General features: G+C 48.1%; 1 protein-coding gene across 3 annotated transcripts in view; it reads right to left on the bottom strand.

Annotated features, from left to right (window-relative positions):
• Positions 1-22971, bottom strand: part of Raf1 (Raf-1 proto-oncogene, serine/threonine kinase) — a 64671-nt gene that overhangs the window by 7465 nt on the left and 34235 nt on the right. For 2 of the 3 annotated variants that reach the window (XM_046425530.2, XM_058572940.1), the window contains exons 2-10: positions 16845-17077; positions 12013-12125; positions 9977-10079; positions 9555-9712; positions 8121-8219; positions 5794-5947; positions 2552-2579; positions 2322-2449; positions 1736-1853 (exon numbers count right to left, since the gene is read on the bottom strand). In XM_046425530.2, the coding sequence (XP_046281486.1) occupies positions 1736-1853; positions 2322-2449; positions 2552-2579; positions 5794-5947; positions 8121-8219; positions 9555-9712; positions 9977-10079; positions 12013-12125; positions 16845-17051 (1108 nt within the window). In that variant the 5' untranslated portion in view covers positions 17052-17077. Of the gene's footprint in view, positions 1-1735; positions 1854-2321; positions 2450-2551; positions 2580-5171; positions 5232-5793; positions 5948-8120; positions 8220-9554; positions 9713-9976; positions 10080-12012; positions 12126-16844; positions 17078-22971 lie in introns of all 3 variants that reach the window. The other variant, XM_058572941.1, reaches the window with a different exon arrangement.

The following is a 22971-nucleotide window of genomic DNA, read 5'->3' as shown; positions in this document are numbered from 1 at the left end:
CTCACCTCGGGTGTGTGAGACCAGCTCTATCGATGTCCCCCCAGGGGCTCCCGTTATTCCCTGCTGTCCTAGTTGACAGCCTCAGAAGCTGCCCAGGCAGATCCTGGCTCACCCCGGGGCTCCAAGCCTGGGCCTGTCCCTTCCACAGACAGGCAGCTCCCCGTCTATCTAGCTGCCACACTGAGCGCCAAACTTTTGGATTGAAAATCATCGGAACAGCTGCTATCCTCATGACACTCAATAAGACATCACTATACACTAATATTGGGATGGACACACACAGAGCCCCCAGTCTAGAAATTGAGGTTTCCCTAACAGCTCATTCTTTAGTCTTCATTGATGGTGGCCTACCGCTCTGACACTCATGCAAATCACTCTCTCTGATGGGAGGGGTGGCCAAGACAGGAAGGATCGAGAGTACACAGCCAGCCTCAGCAGTGGTGAGGCCCTGTCTCTAAATAAAATCAGGAGGGGGCTCAGTGGTCGAGTGCCCCGGGTTCAATCCCAGGTACCAAGACAAAAAAAGCTTATAAGCCTGTGGGAGGCCGCCCTCGAATGTGATTTGAGTCCCCTCCCTGGCTGGGTGAGAGGGGCTTTAACACAGCTGGGTCTGAGCCTCCCCCACCCTTTCCCAGGACGAGAGCTTGTCCATGCAGAGGTGTGCCTGGCCACTGCCCTGAGGACCCAATCGTCGTCCTTGGCCTTGGGATGCTGCCCCCCTTAACCTTCATTGGATGGGATTTTCCCTGGAACTTTTTGTTCCCTAATAAAAGCTCACTCCCTGGCGTGCTGTCCCTCTCGCGCTAGTCTCTTCTGTAAACCTCGCCACCGCATTAGGTGGCGGGAGCTAGGAGAAGCCGTCCCGGAGCTGATATTAACGGTAACGAGAGTCTGTCTCTCTAGTTTAAAACTCACTAGCATTTACTCATGAATCGAAACTTCCTTCCTAAGAGTCCCAAAGTCTGTGGCCCTGGGGGCAGCCACCGGCGTATTAGAGACAGTTTTCCAAGGAAACACCTTGCATGCAGCTTACCAGTGTTTACTTCTGTGCCCCCGAGGAGCCAGAAACCCCCATATTAGTGAGCACAAGGCTTCAGAGAACCAGAGATGGTTCTTGCCACCTCTCTACCAAAAAGTACAGAGACAGCCAGGCACTGGGGGTGATGCTGCGTTCGAGGGGTGATGTTGTGTTTTGGGGGGCCACGTAACATTTTCATGAAAACACTGCTCCCATCCTAACAGACATGTAAAGTGGGTCACGCCGTAGCTACAGAAACTAACAGAGTCCCTTTCTTCCAAGTGACACACTCTAAGACTCCCACTCAGAGTCAAGACCCGTGTCTGTGCTCTCCATAGCTGACAGGAAGCTACCAGGGAGGTCCTCCGCCCAACTGTTTGACCCCCTCCCTGCGCCTCAGTTTTCTTGCAGGCGAGACCCCTCGGGTCCGCTCCAGCTTCAAGTTTCTAGAAGCCACATCCCCCACGGGGGCAGGTGCCTGCTCAGCGGAGAAGCCCCTGGCTTTGGACCCCAGGGCTCGGCCCCTAATGATCCCGAGCACAGCAACTGAAGAGCACGCGTCCACCAGCTCGGCCTGAGATCCCACAGCTGATACCATGTTCCACCTGCAGGTGTGACTGAGTACCCGTGCAGGGCGCTGCTCGGCGAGGGGACCCCAGTGCCCTCCGCGCTCAGAATGAAACTCGACTCCCCCTGACAAGGAGGCCCCAGACTCACCGTGCCACTTGCCCTTATAAACGGTTCCAAAGGAGCCCGACCCAATGCGGGTAGAGAGCATGACCTCGCTGGCTTCGATTTCCCAGTAATAGCTTGAATCTCTCTGTCCCCGTGGCCTCTGCAACAAGTGGAGACCGTCAGTCACTCCACGGAATGACAATTCTGTTGACAATGACAAAACCAAACAAAGGAGCGGCCCTCCTCCCGCCTCCTTTTTCTGGTGCTGCTGGGAGGGAACCCAGTGGCCTCTGCAGCGCGTTTTTATTTTAAGACAGGGCCTTGCTAACTTGACAGGCCGCCATCCTCCTGCCTCAGCCTCCAGAGCGGCTGGGATTGCAGGTGCCAGCACCCCTGGCCCGTCGCTGTGTTTTAAAGACACACAACTCCATAAGGGAAAAGGCCACTTGAGTGGAAGCAGACCGGGAAGCAGTCTGAGGCAAGTGTGCCCAGCACGTCACACCCACCCATGCTGTCCTTAACGAGGCTTCCCCAGGGTCCCACCCCAAAGCCAGGCCAAGCGCATCTGACATTCAGCCGTTTCCACTGTGGAACCCTCAGCGCCAGGAGGAGCCGCCGCCATACTCACAATCTTGTTTTTCTCCTGGGTCCCAGATCCTGGAGCCCGCTCTCTCTGTGCCGGCACCGGGGTCTTGGGCTGGGACCAGCCTGTGGGGCTCAGGTTGTTGGGGCTGCTGGACGGGGCTGAGGGCGAGGCTTAATAGACAAGACAAACAGAGTCCACATGGGGTCAGCCACAGAGATACACAGCATAGAGAGAAGAAGCCATTACTGTCTGTAAGTGACTAGGGAAAGTACCTGATTCGCTGTGACTTCGAATGGCATCCTGAAACAGAAGAGGAGAGCGGGTCAGGCGGTGCCCTAGGAAGGAAGAGCTTCCCAGGGGGGGAGGGGGGAGGATGTGCAGAACAGAGTGGACTCTGAGGCCTCAGACAGTCTGACTCCTATCCTAACCACGCTCCCCCGACTCTATCCACCCGAGGCTGGAGGCCAGTCTCCCACGAGCAGTCGGTAACCAGACGCGAGTTTTGAATCATCTTCAGAAGAAACAGCACACGAGAGAGGAGGGTGAGCAAAGTCACCGTCAGCTGAGACCCTTCCCAGGCCTTGGGACCTTGCTCTATTGGTCCTCTGGGGTTACAGGAGGTGGGGGCACTGGGACTCCCTGGCGAGCTTACCCGGCTAGGGGCTGGAGTCCCCGGGCCAGAGGTGGACTTGACATGGTCTATCCAGCCCCAAGTCACAGAGAGCTGGAGAGACCAGGAATCCCCAAGGGCTTGGGCAATACTTCACGTATATGAAAAGTCATGGGAGCAGTCAAGAGACCTGCCAGGCCACCGAGCCGTAGCTGGCAGAGAAACCCAAGGCTGCCTGTCCCCTGGGAGCAAGCCCTGAAGGTAGTCACGCTCTGCTCAGGTGACAGGTCCAAGGCAGCCTTCTGAATTTATCAGAAACCAAAGACTGCTTGAATCACAGGGGCCTCCATGAGCCCCAAATCCCAACTTTAAAAGTCTTCACTTCAAGTGGAATGTTTAACAGAGTAACATGAAACCCCTCGGCCCCCTTAAAAATGGTGTTGTCCCCGAGGCCCTACATTCAGGGTTTTCTTTTTGTGACCACAGTGTAGACAAGATGCTTGTTCAACACGACTATTACTAGAATGTTCCCACGCAATGACGTCTTGCAAAGAGAAAAAGGATGATGAGTCAGGCTGCTTCTCCACCCCCAGGGGTTATCAATAAAGCCTCGTCCTCATTCCCCAACCTGCAGAGCTGCTCAGGGACACAGCGACCCTCCCTACGCGCCCCAGCCGGGATCCATGCAGCATGTCTGCGAGAGGCCAGCTCCGGCGAGGGGAATCCACTGGCCAAAACCAACCTGAATTCAGGAAAATATTTAGGAACTGCTCTGTGATTCAGTCAGAGCATGGCGCAGTACACCTTTAATAACACAACTACTCCCACACATACAAGGATCTTTTTCTTAATGTCACTTGATTTGCTTCCCTGTGTCCACTGTGTATGTCACCCTTTGCTCTGCTGGTCATTTCTACAGTCAGGAGGGGTATTTCTCTGGCCTTGGAATCTTTTCGTTTAGGAGAACTAAATAAGGCTTATGTAGAACAAAAATGTCCAGTTAAAATGCTCAATCATACAAAAGAACCCAAGAATTAAAATGTTTCTAAAAAAGTATAGAAAAGGTTAAAGCACAATAGTTGTGCTAGTTACTTTATAATAAGAGTGAAGAATTTTTCGCTTTTAACATTTAAGTATTAAAGTGCTTATACTGGCAAAAAAAATCATGTAAGAAAAGTAGCTGGTTTGTTGTTATATTAATATCAGAACAAACCATAATGACAACAGCACCCACAGCTTATGCACAGCCTCCTGACAACACTGACAACTATCCAAGTGACACTTTCAGCCGGGCACGGGGACGCACAACCATAAGTCCTAGCAATGTAGGAGGCTGAGTCAGGAGGATCTCCAACAGCTTAGCAAGACCGTCTCCAAATAAAAAGTAAAAAGGCTGGGGACATAGCTCGGTGTCACAGTGCCCTGGGTTCATTACCAAAATAAAAAGTGACCTGTGGTCTGAGTGAGGTAACCCACACCCGAAGTGGCAGGTGTCCTTAAGTTTTTGTTTTGTGATACTGGGGACGGAACCAGGACCTGGGCATGCTAGGCCAGCACTGACCCTGAGCCACACCCAGCCCTGTGGAGACAGGCTCTTATAAGTCGCCCAGGCTGGCCTCAGACGTGATCCTGTCCTGGACTCCCAAGTACTGGGACCACAGGTACGCGCCATTGTGCCCAGCCCCGGGAACAAGCAGGATGCTCAGAGAGCAGTCATCTCTGATGAGCATTTAATAAAGGACCTCCCAGTCCATGTCAACCAAAGCTTTTGATTTCTAATCAAAACATTGCTTTCCAATGTACAAACAAAACACTGGTGTTGTAAGTGCCAACTAAGTCTAAGTCTAGCAACTACTTGTTGGTTAAAATTGACTCTGTGAAGCCAAGGACATTAGAATATTTTGCACAATCTATTTTGAGCCAGGTGTGGTGGGCACGCCTGTCATCCCAGCTAGTTGGGAGACTGACGCAGGAGGATTGCAAGTTTGAGGCTAGCCTGGGCAACTTAGTGAGGACCTCCCACAAAATAAAAGGGCAGAGGATGTAGTTCAGGGGTAGAGCATCCCCGGCTTCAATCCCCAGTACCAGAAAAACAAAAAACAAACAAAAAAAAAAAAACTATTAACTTGAGAAATACGACATAGAGTGTGTTTTTACTGACTTAAAAAGAAAACACGGAAACAAGTCCGACTAGACATGTGAACTGACTTGACAATGGCTTCCCATTAGATAGGATTGACTGTTAATGACAAGAAGGCAAAGGCATGAAGAAGAATACCTACTCTTCCCCTCACACAAAATCGTCTGGACCACGCCCTGGGAGAAGCATTCAGGCTGTTATTCTAGTCCAAAGCAATGAGAAAGAAATAAAGAAGAATAAAGAACAAAGGAAGTATTTTAAGTGTATTCAGTTGTTATTAAAGATGACTAGAAAGCAAACCAAACACACAACACGCCAAAAAGCAAAGCAGAGGAAAGGCAGACTGAAAACACTAGCTGGGGGCACTTTTCCCTCTGCCTGAAGGACTGCTCACGAGCTCCCATGCCCCACCCTTTTATTTCTAAATCCAATCACTTAAAATTACTCCAGGGGCTGGGGTGCCCCAACACCATTACTTTCTTTCCCACACTGCCTCCTGCCCGGGCTCCCCACACAGTGGGAAGAAGGCATCCAGCTGTCAGCATCTCTTCATGCGATTCCCGTCCTCACTTGAAGGATGCACCAACCCACTCAGCCCAGCTGCGGACATGCGGGACAGGAAGGAATCTTAAAACTCCAGGGGCCCCAGAAAAAGTGCTGCAACAGCCCTGACCGGGTTGCACCCCAAAATTCTCTGCCATAACCCTGAACCCCACCCATATGAACTGACTGATCTCATCACTGTCCCCCAGGGGCCCTGTTACCTCAATCATCCTGCTGTCCACGGGCAGGGTGGTGCTGACCATGTGGACATTCGGTGTGGACGTTGATCTCTGCCTCTGGGACAGGGAGCCCTCAGAGGCAGGGCTGGCGGTGTTGAAGGTGAAGGCGTGGGGCGTGGAGTATCTGTGCTGGGAACTAGAGGAGGAGAAGGAAAATTCCATCAGTGGCCATCGGACTTCCCCACCGAGTCCTTTAACCAAGTACCTTCACTGAGATATCGAGGGGTACTGACTGGGCAAGGTGGCACGGGCCTCTTTACCCCAGGGACCCGAGAGGCCGAGGCAGGAGGACTTCAAGTTCAAGGCCAGCTTGGGCTATGTATCAAGACCCTGTCTCAAAATTAAAAGGGCTGTGAGTGTAGCTCAGTGGTAAAGTGCCTCTAGGTTCAATCCTCAGTAACAAAACATTGAAGGAAGGAGAAAAGAAATTAGGGAACAACTTGATCTGTACAACCGTTGACAAAATGTTTCATTCTGGGGCTGGGGCGGGCTCCATGGGAGAGCGCTGGCTAGATGGGTGAGGCCCTGGGTTCAGTGCTCAGCACTGCATAACAATCAATAAAACAAAGGGTGCGCCCACCTACAACTAAAAAAAAAAATCTTTTTAAACATGTTATTCTTTTGACATGCAGAATTTTAAAACGCTCTTCTGTTTGGGTGGTTTTTTTTTTTGTTTGTTTTGTTTTTGAGAAGCAAAATAATCTTGGAATTGTAATTCACATAAATAGGAGATCAATACATTATAAAATTTCTCCTTCACCCCTACAGAACACCTCAAATTGTTATAGAATCTAGAAGAAAGAACAGATTATTAACATTTGCCAAACACCAACACCTACTAAGCTAGTTGGAATCTGCCCAGTTTAATTTAGAAAACTTCACACAAGATTTAAAACAGAGCTGAGAGCTGCCAGCCGGGCTGGCCGAGGCCGAGGCCGAGGCCACGCTCCGCCCCGTCTCCAAGACCAGCACACAAAGGCAATTCCTGCCAATTCAGATGTTAGATCTGCAGTCCTAACTGTGCAGTGAACCACTGGCTTCTTTGGGCCAACAGCCCACCTTCCCACCCAAACCGGGAAGAGCTCTGGGAAGCAGAACCCTGGGGAAGGCGGGTGTCTGGAGACCCAGCCTTGGCATCACATAGCGCCTGCCCTGGTACATCAGGCCCTGGGTTCCATTCCCAGCTCTGCGCCCCCTCCCCAAAACAATGACCCAGCCGTCAGGGTGGGGCAGCTGGGGCGTAGCTCTTTGGTTGAGTACCTGCCTAGTACTCGCAAGGTCCCCCTGGGTGCAATACTGACACCCCCCTCAGAGAATAACGTCAAACACTGTCATTATTTGCTGTAAAGATGATGAGTTCAAGCTTTGTTCTGATTCAGGGACACCCACTTAGGAACTCAAGGGACTGAAGGCACGTTTTTCTAAGTAAAAAAAAAAAATCAGGGGCTGGGGTTTTGGCTCAGTGGTGGAGCGCCCGTATAGCACATGCGAGGCCCTGGGTTCGATCCTCAGCACCACATAAAAATAAATAAAGTATTGTTTCCAACTAATTCCAAAAAATAAAAAATGTTAAAAAAAAAAAAAAAATCACCTTCGCAGGTACTTGTCTTTTTATGCCTTCAGAAACCTAGTCTGTTCCAATTTTCAGAGGCAAGTACAACTTTATGGCCCAATGTGGTTTGCAAATTATCAAAAAAATCATACATAAGTATATATCACTTTATAAGGGCATAATAATTGAAAGCAATGTTAACTAATTACATGTATATGAAAAATATTCTTAGACAAAGATGTAGATTTTATTTTAGGTTCTATATTATGTGAAACACTTAGCAACACAAACTCAAATAAGTCCCGATTCTTAAAGCTGGGAAACAAAATATAAGCAAGGCATATTAGGAAGGATATTTATACTGAAAAAAATTATATTTTTTTAAGTCAGCAAGAATATCATAGTCTTGGCAATGTGAGGCATTTCGGAGATGAGGGTCTTATTACTGATAAATCACTATTTCAGTTTGGGGACCAGTCCCATTGGGGCTCATCTTACTGTATACCAAGGAAGGCAGAATGGCAAGCTTTAACATATGGTATTCAAGGAGGTGTTATGATACCAGAAGGAACTGTATACACAGTCACTTTCTGGGATGTCAGAACTACAGGGCCACAGAGGGACAGCAGTAGTGAGGCCTGGAGGAGCGGCCAGGGCTCCACACGCCACGCGGCGAGGACTCCCACTGTCTGTGGCAGCACCGCACCCCCAACCCCGACATGATTCCCCAAGAGGACAGCTCCAGGCGTCCCCGTACCTGACAGGGATCCGGGAAACAGACTCTCGCATCCGACGCATCGTCAAGGAGGGCAGCGCCGGGGCCCCGCTCTCGCCAATGGTGGAATTTGGAAACAACCTAAATGACATCAGCGACAGACTCGTTTATAGATGTGCAGACATCTCGGAGAAAACCAGCTGCCCGCCTCGCAAACCCACAGCTGCCAAACAGAAATCTGCCCCGCCACGTTCTCCGCCACTGTTCCAGGCCACCTGGAGTAAGGGGACAGCAACCAAACAACTGGGACTGAATGACTGCAGAATGTCATCTAGGAAGTGGTTCCCATGTTCAGCTCCCTCAAAATGCTTTGTGAAGCTCCAGGAGGGCGCTGCACCACCTAGCGCACTTAGCGCTCTCTGGAAACCATGTCTCGGAGACAGAGATAAGCAAAGCGTGATCAGCACCAGAAGTCATCAGTGAGAGCAGAGGGGTCCTGCCCCCAGGAGGCGCCCGCCCTCCCTGAGCCTGTGCTCAGCAATCTCCCGTTAGCTCAGCTCGGCCTCCTGGGAGGGGGTACTGCAGGGAAGGCCACGTTCCTTTTTTGAGAAATGAACTGAGGCTCAGAGGTATCCGTTAGTGACAGGACTGAGAATCTGACATCTGCTGGGTTCCAAAGTTTGCACCATTTATGTTACTCAAGCTGTCTGCAAAAGTCAACATGTGACTAGCAAGAGAGCAAAGACGACATTCTCACTATGATTGGTTGGTGTGTGTGTGTGTGTGTGTGTGTGTGTGTGTGTGTGTGTTGGAAAATTAACTCAGGGTCTGTGGAGTGACAGTCCCTTAGCCCCACTGTGGTTTAATGACAATCCCTTGATTTTCTGCTGCCTTCTACCCTCAGGAAAGGATAAAACTTTGGCTTTTCACATCCCGGTAAACACAAGTTTTTGAAAGGCACGCTGGGATGAGCAGTTTTAATTGAAAAATTTCAATTATTTAATAAAACGTTGTCAAATACATTTTGATACCTGGTTTGTCTCCTGAAGGAAATAAGTATCTTTCAAACCGTTTTAAGCCCAAACCCTGTGTCTGAGGTAAATAAACAGCACCACTGTGCCCTCCTGCCCTTCCGTGCCATGGCCTCGTCACCTTACTAAACAAAACAGAGCAGTGTCGCTGGCGGCCTTGGAGAAATCAGTGCTAGGACAGGAAATTCAAGAATCTTTTGGGTTTTGGTATCCATCTGTCCTTTTCCTCATTGAATGTCACCATCTATTTGACAGGTGACAGGTTCTGCCTGCTTATTTTGGAGAATCTGACCACACACTAAAACTAGTCTCACAACCCCCACGTTTCTAAAGCAGGTTCCGAGATCAAAACAATTCACCCAGCAAGTGTGCCCGAGTCACGCAGACAGAATGCACACCCCCGGCACCCACAAACTTTCGGGGAGGAAAAAAGATGGTGCCTTACAGGAGCTGCCGGATGTTGCTCCAGTCCACACACATGGTGGGGACTTTGGTGCTACAGTGCTCGTGGAATTTGTAGCCACAAGTCTGACACCGAAATCCGTTTAATAGGAACTTCTGACAGATGTCACAGAAGGCAAGCTTCAGGAACGTCTTCCGAGCCTGTGACAAAAGAACACAGGTGTGGATTACACTTAGTAAATGAAACCCGTCCAAAGGCATTTCCACCCAAGCTCCCAAACATCTATGCAGATGAAGATGTTGATGCAGAAATTAAGCACCCCTCTGGCTAACCGAGTCTAAACAGCCTGTTGTGAACAAAGGCTTAGCCCAAGTTTTCAGCAATATAAAGAATTTATGCTCAGAAACTCCTAGTGGGCAACGCACGTCACCAACATGCCCCAGAGACACGACACTGCGACTTACAAAGTTGTGTGTGGTGAGGGGCACGTGGTCCAGGAAGTCCACCTGCAGCTCCTCTCCGATCAAGGAGGCGGCGTCCGTATTCCAATCTAAACGTGCTTTTTTACTAAAAATTTGAAAAAGAGTGAAAAGGAAATGTTGGGACGAGTTGGGGGTGGGGAACGGACGGGGGATGGCAGCTCCCATTCTCTCCCTGCCACTTAGACATGGCGCATTCGATCCACACAACACCAAGAGCCAGTGTCCTTGTCCTCGTGTTAAAAATGGGAAGAATCCAGGTCTACGGACTCCTGAGCTGGTGGTGTTAGTCTCCTTCGAACAGTGACATGTAGCACTGTCTTGGGAAGGGTGCGGGGGTGAGTGGGGGTGAGCGGGGTGATGGGTGGGTCCTCCCACCTCGGTCTCCCCAGCAGCTGGGATCACAGGTGTGTTCCACCAAGTCCAACTTGTAACTATCTTAACGTAGGGTCTGTGACGTTAACATTCTATTTTAAAAAACCCTAAAATCTTGCCAAATGTGTATAAATATGACCACAGTGCCAGGATTTTCGTGTGTGTCTGCCTACTTCAATCTAGAAGATTCATAAATAGAAAGGGACTACAAAATGCACGGGACCATTAATAAAAGACTTGTTTCTGCAGAGCTGTTTACAGTCTGTAAAAATAAGTCTTTGGGAGACTCAACTGTCATAAAGACTGAGACCACTGTGTTGTAGACAACACCAAATGTATCCATTTAAGTAAAACAGCATGCCCAGCTCCGCTCTGCCCCATTTCCTGAAGGGTGAATCTCAGTGAGCAGAGAACGTCACACACACTGCACCTTTCAAACCCTGGCCCCACCTACCAGAGACCTCTCCAAGCCCTCTTCCTGGTTATCCCCAGTAAATACCCAGGACAGGGCCCAGGACACTCCACAGCACTTTCCAGTCCTGTGCGTCCTAGTGAAGAGGGAGGGGACCCCGCCTCCGCTCAGCCCTCAGCTGCTCTGTGCAGCTCTGGGGAAAAGCAGACCAAGCCCCTCCCGGTCTCAATCTTTCTGGTAACTCAGGAGCACTGTGGCCTGCCTGCCTGGTGGAGCCACCCAGGGCTACATCCAGCTAAAACTGAGGTCTGCTGTGAGGATCTGAGCGTCCTGAACAGAAAGGAAGAGATGCATTTGAGTTTGTTCCTCGGTGCAGAGTGTGGACTCCTCTCTGGAACTGGGATCTCCTCGGAACATGAAGAGGTGTGAAGATGAGTAGCAGAAGTTCTAGCTTTCCAAAAACAAAGCCAAGCTCAAAGACCCTTCCAAAGCTTTCCCCATTTTGGGGGTAGAAATAACAGATAATGGATGATCATGGATGCTCGGTTGCTACAGGTTTTAGTCGAAGTCCTTGGGGACACGCCTCCAGCTTGCCACCACCATAACAAACAGAGTAAGTTTTCCCTGCAGCAGAAGGATCCTGTCAGGACAGCCCCAGAAACCTGGTGAGACCATCTCCAAAAATTTTTAAATACTTTTTTAGTTGTAGATGGACACAACACTGTTATTTATTTATTCTTTAAAATATTTTTTGGTTGTCAATGGATTTTATTTACTTTTTTTTTATGTGGTGCTGAGGATTGAACCCAGTGCCTCACGTGCGCTAGGAAAGTGCCGTACCACTGGGCCCCAACCCCAGCCACCCGCCCCCTTCTCAAAATTTTAAAGGTTAGAGGTGGAACTCAGTGGTTCAGCACCCCTGGGTTCAACTCCCAGTACCCCCCAACAAAAAATACAAACGAATGAGTGAATCACTAGACCTGACCTGGAGGTGGCAGAGCATACCCGGCCCCGTCCTCAGGAACACCAACAGCACCCACCGTGTATCTATTTCTCAACAGAATATCCAGCAAGGACGTCAAGTTCTTAGTGCCTTATTTCTCTGAATTATCTCTTCATAAACAAAGGTAGGTGACCACATGCTACTTTATAGAAAGCTAGCACAAATATTTTTTATGAAACTAGTTATTTGAGTAACTATTCTGGAAGAGGAGCTGGCGGCTGGAGCTCTTACCCTTTGTGTTCATGGAGAAGTCGGAACACGGCGCAGCACTCGGGCTGCAGGCCTCTGACCTTGAGGGCCTTCATGAGGCAGTCGTGCAAGCTCATGCCATTCCGCACATTGACCTGCGAACAAAAGACGCCCTTAGGAACCACAGCGCTGCAGCAGCCCTCGGAAGAAGAGCACAGGTATCAATCAACGAATCTGTCAAGGGGGCGCTGAAGACTTACAAAGCACTGATTGCAATGTCAAACACACATGCACACACACAGGAAGCAACCTGAGTGCCCAGCCGCAGGTGAGTGCTTGAATCAAGCGCGCAGCACCCAGACTGTCACACACTAAACGCATCCATTGTGTTACACTGCTTATAATAATGTAGAGGGGAACCCATGATGTATTGACTAGGGGAAAATATTTTCAGGATAATACAAAGAGTAAGAGTAGGAAATGGGGACACACATTTGTACAAGTGTGGAAATACTCTTAGCAGTTACAATCAGAGATTGCAGTTAAGAATAAAGGACACTTTCCCTTTACACATCTCTAATTTCCCTTTACACATCTCACTTATGTACACACAAACATGAACACCCCCCAGAAAGGAACATGAGCCAATATGAGCCATAGACAAAATGAGATGAGTTTATGGGATTTTAAAAAATTGCCTCTTCTTGCCCAGTGTGGTGGCCCACACCTGTCATCCCAGTGGCTTGGGAGGCTAAGGCAGGAAGATCTCGAGATCAAAGCCAGCCTCAGCAATGGTAAGGCCCTGAGCAACTCAGTGAGCCCCTGTCTCTAAATAAAACACAAAATAGGACTGGAGATGGGGCTTGGTGGTCAAGTGCCCCTGAGTTCAATCCCTGATATCCTCCACCCCCACCCAAAAAAAATTGCCCATCTCAACAAAATGGCTCAACAAAATGTTAGGGTTTTCCTAACAAAAATTCTATCTCATATGTGCTTTCTACCATTATACCGTTAAAGGGGAAACAGGAAGTGCACGAAATACAGCTGCTGTCCTGCTGGAGGGACCAGGCCAGTGTTATCCCGAATTTACATTCATACCACACCACACCACACCACACAGCCTTAGTAGCATCCAGTCCCTCCACTATCACTCGTACCCAATCTTCAAAGCCTAGTTAGAGGGTGGGCATGGTGGCACATGGGTGTCCCCACTTCCTACTCTTACTCTTTGTATTATTCTGACCCAATTCAGAAGGCTGAGGCAGTAAGATCCCAAGTTGGAGTCCAGTCTCAACTTAGCAAGACCCCGTCTCAAAATAAAAAGTGCTGGCAGAATAGCTCAGTGGTAGAGCACCGCTGGGTTCTAGCTCCAATGCAAAAAAAATGTCAGGCCACTGAAGTGGGCAGAGCCAGCGAGGAGGACAGAACACAGCTAGGAGACACCTGGGAACCGCCCACAGCGGGCTTCCTCCTCCTGAAGCTCAAAGTGCAGCAGCTCACAGAGGCCATCCCAGTCCTTTCCAGCCAACCCTTCCCTGGCCAGTTGAGGGCAGAGAGGTCTGCGCCTGCCAGCTGACAGGCTCCACACCAGGCCACAGACCTGGATGCAGGCAGAGCTAACCAAACAATCTGGGAGGAAAGGAGGGAAAGTCAGCTTAAGGATCGTGACGGCCTCAGTGAGGGCCATGTCAGAGGTTTCCACAGCTTTGATGGGATCGCATCTGCCCAGTCGTCAGTCTTTGAAGCATAAAGATGGGCTCTGCACTAAGAGGGCACAGCCTAGAAGAATGTGAACCTGCACAGCCATCAATCCCGGAGATAATGGGGGGGGGGGGGGGAGAGAACACTTTCCCAAAGGATCAAATTGGGGAGGAAGGAAAAGGTTTTTTCAAACTACTGAAGGTCCAACAGAGATTTTTATAGCCTCTTTGGTCTGATGGTTTCCTTCTCTCCTTCAGATGTGTGGAAGAGAGGGAACATGCTACCAACAGGCTAAGAGGGGGACCAAGTGATTCTTCAAGTAGATGAAGACGTCTCTTGGCCGACCGCGGTGGCGCACACCTGTAATTTGGCGACTTGGGAGGCTGAGGCAGGAGGATCACAAATTCAAAGCCAGCCTCAGCAATTTAGGCCCTCAGCAACTCAGCGAGACTCTGTCTCTAAATAAAATATAAAAAAGGGCTGGGGATGGGACTCAGTGGTTAAGCACCCCTGGGTTCGATCCTTGGTACTCCCCCCGCCCCCCAAAAAATCTCTCTACCCACCCATCCTCCCTGCAGCTCAGTTCTGGGGATTGAGCCCAGGGGTGGTGTATCACTGTGTCACACCCCCAATCCTTTTTACACTTTGAGATGCGGTCTCATTAAATTGCCCAGCCTGGGCTCAAACTTGCAATTCTCCTGCCTCAGCTGCCCAGAATGCGCACCCAGCAAAGACACCTTCATCCCATGAATTCTCTGAGGAAAAACGCTGGGTCACCTAATACCTTTGGCCCATATAAATGTTTTATTTACAAATAAATACATGAAATTAACATTCTAAAACTTCCTTGTACACACCAACATAGTTCAGATCAATGTTAACTAAAGCTTGTATCAAAATAATTGAGAAAGAAGAGATGGAAAGAGATTGAACAGAACAGCCACCCTTCGCTCAGTGTGACCTGGGAGGATGGGCATCACAACCCCCGAACTCTCCACTTCCATGTGTATTTTAAATGCTCCACAGGTTGATTCTAGAGGCTTCCGGAGGCAGTGTTAATGTCAGAGAGACCCCATGCATTCCAGGAAAGCAATGAGCTATGCTGACCTACACCACGAAGACACCAAGAATGAGGACAATGAAGGTGAACCCGGATCCGCGCAGCACCAGGACCTCCCTCCCTCAACCCCACGAGGCCAGGCCTGCAGAGCCGGGAGGCAGCCCCTGGCTACAGCATCCATCCTCATTAAGTCACGGGGTCCTAGAGCAGGACAGTTCTTGAAGCGCTCTCTAACCTAGCAAGGTCCCCCTGGTGGCTGGTGCGAGCCTCGCCCCAGGAGCTGTGAAAGCGCAGATGTGCAGCTCCTCCCTCCCCCATGCTCAGGAGGCTGCACCTGAACTTGTTAGCAGATTCTAGATGCCACGGTTCTCAGCTCAGGTCACTCGCTCATGTGGTGACACTGAGAAGCAGCAGAGTGGCAGGACAAGGTGGCATGTAAGGACAGAAGACTCACGACAGGAGACACTGACCATCTGCTCCTTGCTTCTAAAATTCTGCAAGTCACTCATTCCTCGCCTGCTGCTCCCCCAGAGCTGGATGCCCGGGCAAAGGAAGCTGGTTCTCCCAGAGGCAGATATGATCCATCTTTAGCCAAAGAAATAGAATAAACTAATCTCTGCTAAAACTTTCTCCCAGGTTGCAGAGGTGGAGCTTATAAAGTTACTGGCTCCATGACCCCGCTGTGTTCAAAAGAAAGACCACGCGGAAGACGACGCATCCCACACTGAGGAATGACCACAGCCCAGTGGGCTCAGGAACCAGGCACAGGACTAAGGAGGAGCTCAGTCCGTCAAGGTCAGGGAGCAGAGGTTCAAACCATCATGCACCATGTATGGAAGACACAGCTCAAAGACAACGGGGGCTGTCCTTTGGGTCGGCCGCTCAGGCTCCGTACACCAGCACTGGCCAAACTGCTGCCCGGCCTCTAGGCAAACTGGTAGAGATGGCAACGGAGGGACAGTAATGCCCAGAAGAGGGGCCACATGGTCCTCACATTCCCCTGACATTCCCAATTGCTACATGACCTCTCAATTTAAGGTCAGAAAGGAAACTTTTCATTTTAGGAAGGGGACAAACATAAATTTAGTTGGCCTTTTGTGGTTTCAGGACAAAATGCACCTAAAAGTGCCCACCACTGCAAATGGGGGGATCCGGTGGTTCCCAAATGAAGTATAAACGAATTTATGAAGAGGCTGGGGGTGGGGTGGCTCTGTGGCAGAGCACTTGCCTAGCGTTTGGGAAGCCCGGGGTTCCAGCCCCGCTCTCTTGCAATCTATTAGCACACTGACGACACTGGCTGGTCCAGCCGGTCCCACCTCGGCACCTGGCTTCTTCTTCATCTACAGGGCCCACGGGGGGTGGGGGGGTGGGGGGTGTTCACACAGAGAGCCAAGGGTGGAAAGGAAGAGACAGGCAAGTTTTGCACTAAGGTTTTCTCGAATGTCCCCAAGCATAATACAACTTGATTTTTCTATTTAAGACACTTTCTATTTCATATTTCTATTTTTTATTGGAGAATAGTAAACTTTGAGTCATAAAGTGTTAGAAAAACTGGACATCTTATGTAGGAACACTCAGCGGCAGTGTCCTAACATGATACCAACGTGAACCTGTCACTGGTTCTAGAAGAATGCACTTCGCAGAAATGACAAGTGTCCTGGCAAAGGGACAGGAGACACTGACCATCGACTGCTCCTTACTTCTGAAAACTGTGATCTAAGCTGCCTCTGGATTCGTCCTGAGCCTGTGAAACATTCCCGAATGATTTTCTTATTTTCTCCACACTTTTTAAAAACTAATTTAGCTGAAAGAACTAAAGAAACTTTTCAAAGAAAAGTCTCAGAAATACCCCCTTCAGTAGAATGGACAATTTGCCTGGCTAAGTAGTAGACAGGAGGCCACAGTGGTGGACAGCGACAATGGGAGGAAGGCCCAGGGGCGGAGAGGAGGGAGGAAGGGAGAACAGCAATGCGACAAGACAGAGTCCACCACTGGAAAAACGAGTTGATAAAGACCCGTGATGAGGTTCCCGCCTCTGAGCGGGACAGCACGCGCCACACTGTCCTTTACTGCAGACAGGCAGCCTGGGGTCCCGGGAGGAGCGCGCACATACCACTGTTCTCTGCTTGTTCGGCAAGAAGACCCGGATAGTGCTGCTGGCCTTGGAAGAGTCTGTGAGCTTGCCGTCGTCCGACGCCCGGCGCTGGTAGCCGAACTGCTGGCCTATGGTGGGGGAGATGCAGCTGGAGCCGTCGAACACGGCGTCTTTGAGTCCAAAGCCATTGCTGATCGTCCTCCAGGCCCCCTGAATGTGCTCCATTGATGCAGCGTAGACGACACTTGAACCTGGGCGAGCAAAACCAGTGATTATGATTCTAGAACAAAAGCGCTTCAAGGAGCACCATGTACAGAGCAGGGGTGAGCCTTTTTTAGAATCTACAAATCATACAGAAAAATTCCTATAATAGTCTGTTTCCACAAATATTCCAGACAAAACAAGGGCAATGGGGACAGGAGCTGGGGTTACACTCTGCCAACCTGGGGCGCAGGCCCAGACCTCCTGGCTCCTAGCGGAACACTTTGTCAATCGCGTTTCTCTCCTTTAGGGATTACTGAGTATGAGTCACTGCCCCTGAATCTGACCAACACATTACTATGACGACTGCGGAGGAGGGGCTGGGGACACAGCTCGGTAGGTAGAGGGTTTGGCTGCCAGGCACCAGGCCCTGGGTTCAATACCAGCACCACACACACACACACACACACACACACACACACACACACACAAAGCGCGAGCATCAGAATATGAGGACGAAAGTGGGTTTTTTCTTGCTGCTGTTGTTCTGCCTCCAAGAAAGAAAAAGAAACATATTTCTAAGATGTGTGCTGCAAACCTTCTCTCTCTCTCTCTCTCTCTCTCTCTCTCTCTCTCTCTCTCTCTCTCTCTCTCCCTCTTTCTTTCTTTCTTTCTTTTTTTTTTGGGGGGGAGGGTACTAGGGATTGAACCCAGAGATGCTTAAACACTGAGCCCCATCCCCAGCCCCTTTTTAGTAACATTTCATTTAGAGACAGGGTCCCACTGAGTTGCGTAGGACTTTGCTAAATTGCTATGGCTGGCTTTGAACTTGCCATCCTCCTGCCTCAGCCTCCTAAGCCACTGACATTACAGGTGTGCACCACTGTCTCCAGGTAACATTGCATTTAATTTGTGTAAGAAGCCCAGAGATTTTAAATTACTTCCTGAATCCCCTTCCCCAACCCTAGTCCAGTACTGGAGACTGAACCCAGGGAAGCTCTGTCCCCAGCTGGCTCTCATTTTTAAACAGGGTCTCGCTAAATTGCCCAGGTTGGCCTAGAACTTGTGAACCTCCTGCTTCCGTCTGCCAAGCAGCTGGGATTACAGACATGTGTCACTGCACCTCACTGACTCCTTTTTTAAACCAAAGGATGCATGCTACCTGCCAAGGAACATCCAGGGGATAGGCCAAATAACCAGATTCCACATCTGTCTAGATTTCAAGTCCACGAATTTTCCACTATTAACTGTCAGAGTTCACTTTTGGGGCAAAAACAAGCTTATACATAGAACCAAACGGGGACAGCCATCCAACCCAGAACAATCAAATGCATTAACCAGACAAAAAGATAACTGATCTGGAAATCACAGCTAGGGCACAATGACAGCACGTCAGGCACTCTCAAATATCAGGCCTCGGGAGGCCCTGACAGTGGCTTAGAAGTCAGCAGCCACATAGGAGCAGCAGATTGGTTTCCTCTTTTAGAAAACTGCAAGGCGGATGGAGAATCCCATCCTTCAAGGCTTCTTTCAGAAACCTGTTTTGTCTTACTAACAGCTGCTGCCACTTACTAGACAGGGCACACTCTATCTCTCCTAATCACCTTGACCCCTGAGCAGTGACACTCTAGGTAGGAACTAGGGCCACATTTTCAGCTGATGGAGTCCTCACACAGTTGAGCTGGGTGGGATTCAGAACCTGGCAGCCCTAACTCCAACCCCCTCACCTGGCCCTCACCTGCCCAGGTACAGGTGACTACGAAATCATTTCAGAGCTGAAAGAGCCTAGAATTAAAGACTATATAATCCACACCTCTTGTTTTCAACCAGAAGTTTCTGTCTGAATACCCACTATGTGCTACACTCTCTCCTATCAAAAGGGAGGTTACATATTAACTAATCAGCTTTCAATATCTACAGGCTTCCACATTTGTGGATTCAATCAATATCAAAAATAAGTACAAAAAAATCAATATCATGTATATCAATATTTTAAAAAGTTGCAACTGTACTGAACATAGCAGACTTTTTTCTTTTCATTATTCCCTAAACAATACAGTGTGTAACAACGATTTGCTAGAGACAACATAAATTATACAGACATAGTTTCTATGCAGCTACTACTCCATTTTATATAAGGGACTAAGGGACTTGAGCACACACAGATTTTGGTATGGGAGGGCGAAGGTCCTAGAATTAATCCTCAGCAGACACTTAGGGACCACTGTATCCTGAACTGACAGTTGAGGAAACCAAAGAGGTTCAAATTTATTCAGAATCATGACATATCTCAAAACAACCCTTTCTTTTTTTGGTACCGGGGACTAACTGAACTCAGGGACAGTTATCCACTGGACCACATCCCCGGCTCTTTTTATTTTAAGGCAGGGTTTCACTAAGTTGCTGAGGCTGGCAATCCTCCTGCCTCAGCCTCTGAGTCGCTGGAACTGCAGGCATGTGCCACCATGTGCAGTCTTGGTACCACCTTTTCTGGAAGAGATCATGGTAATAACCACTAAAATACTGAAATGATCTTAAAGACTAATCCAGTGATTCTACTCTAGGAATTTAACCTATAAAAACTAAAGTCCTTAAACAACATGCACAAGCACAGGCACCGCAGCGTGGTCCATACTCTTGATAAACTGGGGAAAAGAACAAATACCCAGCCACAGGGAACCAGACAATGTTGACATGTGTATGATAAACTGAGGTTGATCCACATGTGTGCAAATGGAAAAAGATCAGCAAGACAAAATAAAAACAGGGGAAAAAAAAAATGTAGCTTAAACCCAAAAGAGGAAGGAAATCTAAGAGGGGGTGGCAGATCTAGAATTATCAACCAAGCATTAACAGGGATTATTTCAGCAGAACGATAAGGAATTTTTATTATATATACTACCTATTTCCCTTTTGTTTTTATATTTTACTATTCCATTAGAAACTACTTTCTTCAGGGCAGGGGGCAATGCTGGGATCAACCCGGGGCCTCTCCCACTCACCCACACTCTGACCACAGAGGATGGTAGTAAGTGCTCCTGCGCAGAACTCCTCACACAGCTACATTTTAAACTTTTACCAACCCATTTTATTTCTGTAAGGGGGAAAAATAATCCTACAGCCTTCAACTGACAAGGCTAAGACACTGTCTCCCACCTCTGGCACCTAAACCTGACTCCACTCACTCCTAACTCCATACCCAGGATACCAGGAGATCACTACAGCACTTCTTTTCCCTAGATGTTTTCCCTCCACTATGGAAGGAGAGATGAAGGCGCTTAGGACCAGATGGGAAAATAGACAGAGGGAAGCCCCATCTGAGCAACTCAAATGCAGTCATGCTAAGCTCTACAACTGCCAGCACAATGTCAGCTCCTAGTGACACACCTCATTAAATAACTCACAATAAAGCCGGGCAGGTGGTGCACGCCCGTCATCCCAGCAGCTCCAGAAGCTGAGGCAGGAGGATCACAAGTTCAAAACCAGCCTCAGCAATTTAGCGAGGCACTAAGCAACTCAGTGAGACTCTGTCTCTAAATAAAATACAAAATAGGGCTGGGGAGGGGGCTGAGTGGCCAAGTGCCCCCCCAGTTCAATGTCCTCTATCTACCTCCCCCACAAAAAATTATTTGAAGATAATTTTGGCAACATAGGCTTATATAGAAACTAATTTTAAAGCTTCATTTCTGTCCAATATTAAAAAATAATTTTTAGATACCTCTTCACACATAAGGTAGTTTTTCATTATCACCAAAGATCCCAGACCTTAAACACTTATTTATGTCTGAGAATCTGCACTTCACAGACTAAACATTTACTTTTTACATGCCAGCAAAGATGTGTGCTTGTTATTTCACTAACTGTGATAGCTAAATTCTACGAAGTCTTTTAAAAAAAGGTCTTAATATGAACTTATATTGAACTCATTCAGTCTATTCTAGAATTCAGGTACAATGGGTTCTAAGCTGCTTCCACCTGCATTCCAGAACCTTCTCCCCCACCTCCCAACTTCAAAAAAAAGCCACTGGGTGTGGTGGTGCACAGCTGTAATTCCAGCAGTTTGGGAGGCTGAGGCAGGAGGATTATAAATTCAAAGCCAGCTTCAGCAACTTAGAGGGACCCTGTCTCAAAATAAAAACTAAAACAGGCTGGGGATGTGGATCACTGGTTAAGCACCCCTGGGTTCAATCCCTGGTAACCCCCCCACACCAAATAAATAAATAAATAAGCTTAACCCCACCCTACTCTGCCTCACTCTACTGACTTCTATCTCATTAAAGAATTGCAGATTAACCTGATCCTAAAATTCGTCTCTGAAAAACCTCAGGGGATATTTTATGATAGAAAAAGACAGTGACTCATAACCACCAAGCATCTTAGCGTTCTGCACCCACCCACACTGCATCTGTCAATCACGAGTTACTATAAATTTCTCTGTTTTCTAGTGCACACTATTTCTGAGGTGGTAGATTCCACAGGTCCAAAGAGTATGCCCTTTCTTGGTTTCATGCTGTACTCTGCAGTGGAGTGTGAGGGTGGGCTTGTTTTAATCATGTAGTTCATGATTTTTATAGAATACATTCTTCTCACACTCCATTCTTTTTATACCAAAATGCCTTTATTACTTGTCATAATCTCTCAACTGCATTTATTCCTTATGTGCATATTCCCTTTTAGAAAGAGAGTCAAGTTAAAAGATGGATTTATAATTCTATAGAGCTAGACATGATGGCACATACCTAGAATCCCAGTTTCCTGGGAGGCTAAGAAGGACCTCAAGTTCAAGGTTACCCTGGGCAGCAGAGAGACCCTGTCTCAAAATATAAAATAAAAAAGGGCTGGGGATATAGCTCAGTGGTTCAATCCCCAGTAGCAAAACAAACAAACAAACACCTCAATAGCAGTAAATTTAAGTGCAAATGACTAGTGTATAAAGATACAGCCTGAATTATAAAGGGGAATATGTATAAACCCAAGACCAGGTGCTTGAATATCCCGACATTCTCTTGTTCATTTCAATGGCTTTTTGGGACCCTTTTTGTAACCAGTAAGGTGTCAATAGCCAGGATAGGTACCTTCTTCATAATAGCCAACATCTTCAGAGAAAAGACATTAAAATTCAAATTTCTTCTCTCCTAAAGCATAAGTCAACACTGTTTCAAACTGTGAGGCAAGTTCATTAAAATTCAGGAAATTGGGCTGGGGATGTAGCTCAAGCGCAGCACGCTCGCCTGGCACGCGTGAGGCCCGGGTTCGATCCTCAGCAGCACAAACAAAGATGTTGTGTCCGCCGAAAACTAAAATATTAAAAAATTCTCTTTAAAAAAAAAAAAAATCAGGAAATTATTTTGGGGAATCATGAATAGCTTTCTTAAAAAATAAGATCTTACACATAATACAGGTAGTGCTTTTTTATTATTTTTATTTTTTACTAAGGGTTGAGCTTAGGGGTGTGCTTTACCACTGAGCTACATCCCCAGCTCTACTTATTACTTTGAGACAGGATCTCACTAAATTGCCCAGGCTGGTCTGGAACTTGAAATCCTCCTGCCTCAGTCTTTTGAATACCTGGGATTATAGATGAGCACGACCCTATCTGGCTCAAGGTAAGTGCTATTTTGAGAAATCTTTGATTCAGGTTAACAAACATAAAAATATACTTAGTGTGGATCACTGCTAAGCTGAAAGCTACTAGAGTGATTCTAAAGCCCAAATCCCCAGGACAGTTTGCATCAATTTCTCCAAATGCATTTACTCACACAAATACATTTCCTTGCACTTGAGTGGTGTTCCTCCCCACTTTCTTTTTGGTACTGGTGATTGAACCCAGGGGCAGGTTACCACTGAGCTGCATCCCCACTTCCCTCCCCTTCCCTCCCCTTCATTTTGAGATAGGGTCTTGCTTAATTGTCAGGACTAGCCTTGAAATTATCCTGCCTCAGCC

The sequence above is a fragment of the Marmota monax genome, unplaced genomic scaffold (genome assembly GCF_021218885.2).
Source record: "Marmota monax isolate L192 unplaced genomic scaffold, Marmota_monax_Labrador192_F-V1.1 WCK01_AAM20220418_F8-fsc00028, whole genome shotgun sequence".
NCBI lineage: Eukaryota > Metazoa > Chordata > Mammalia > Rodentia > Sciuridae > Marmota > Marmota monax.
Note: the sequence above shows the minus strand (reverse complement) of the source record. Positions and strands in the feature narration are given on the sequence as shown.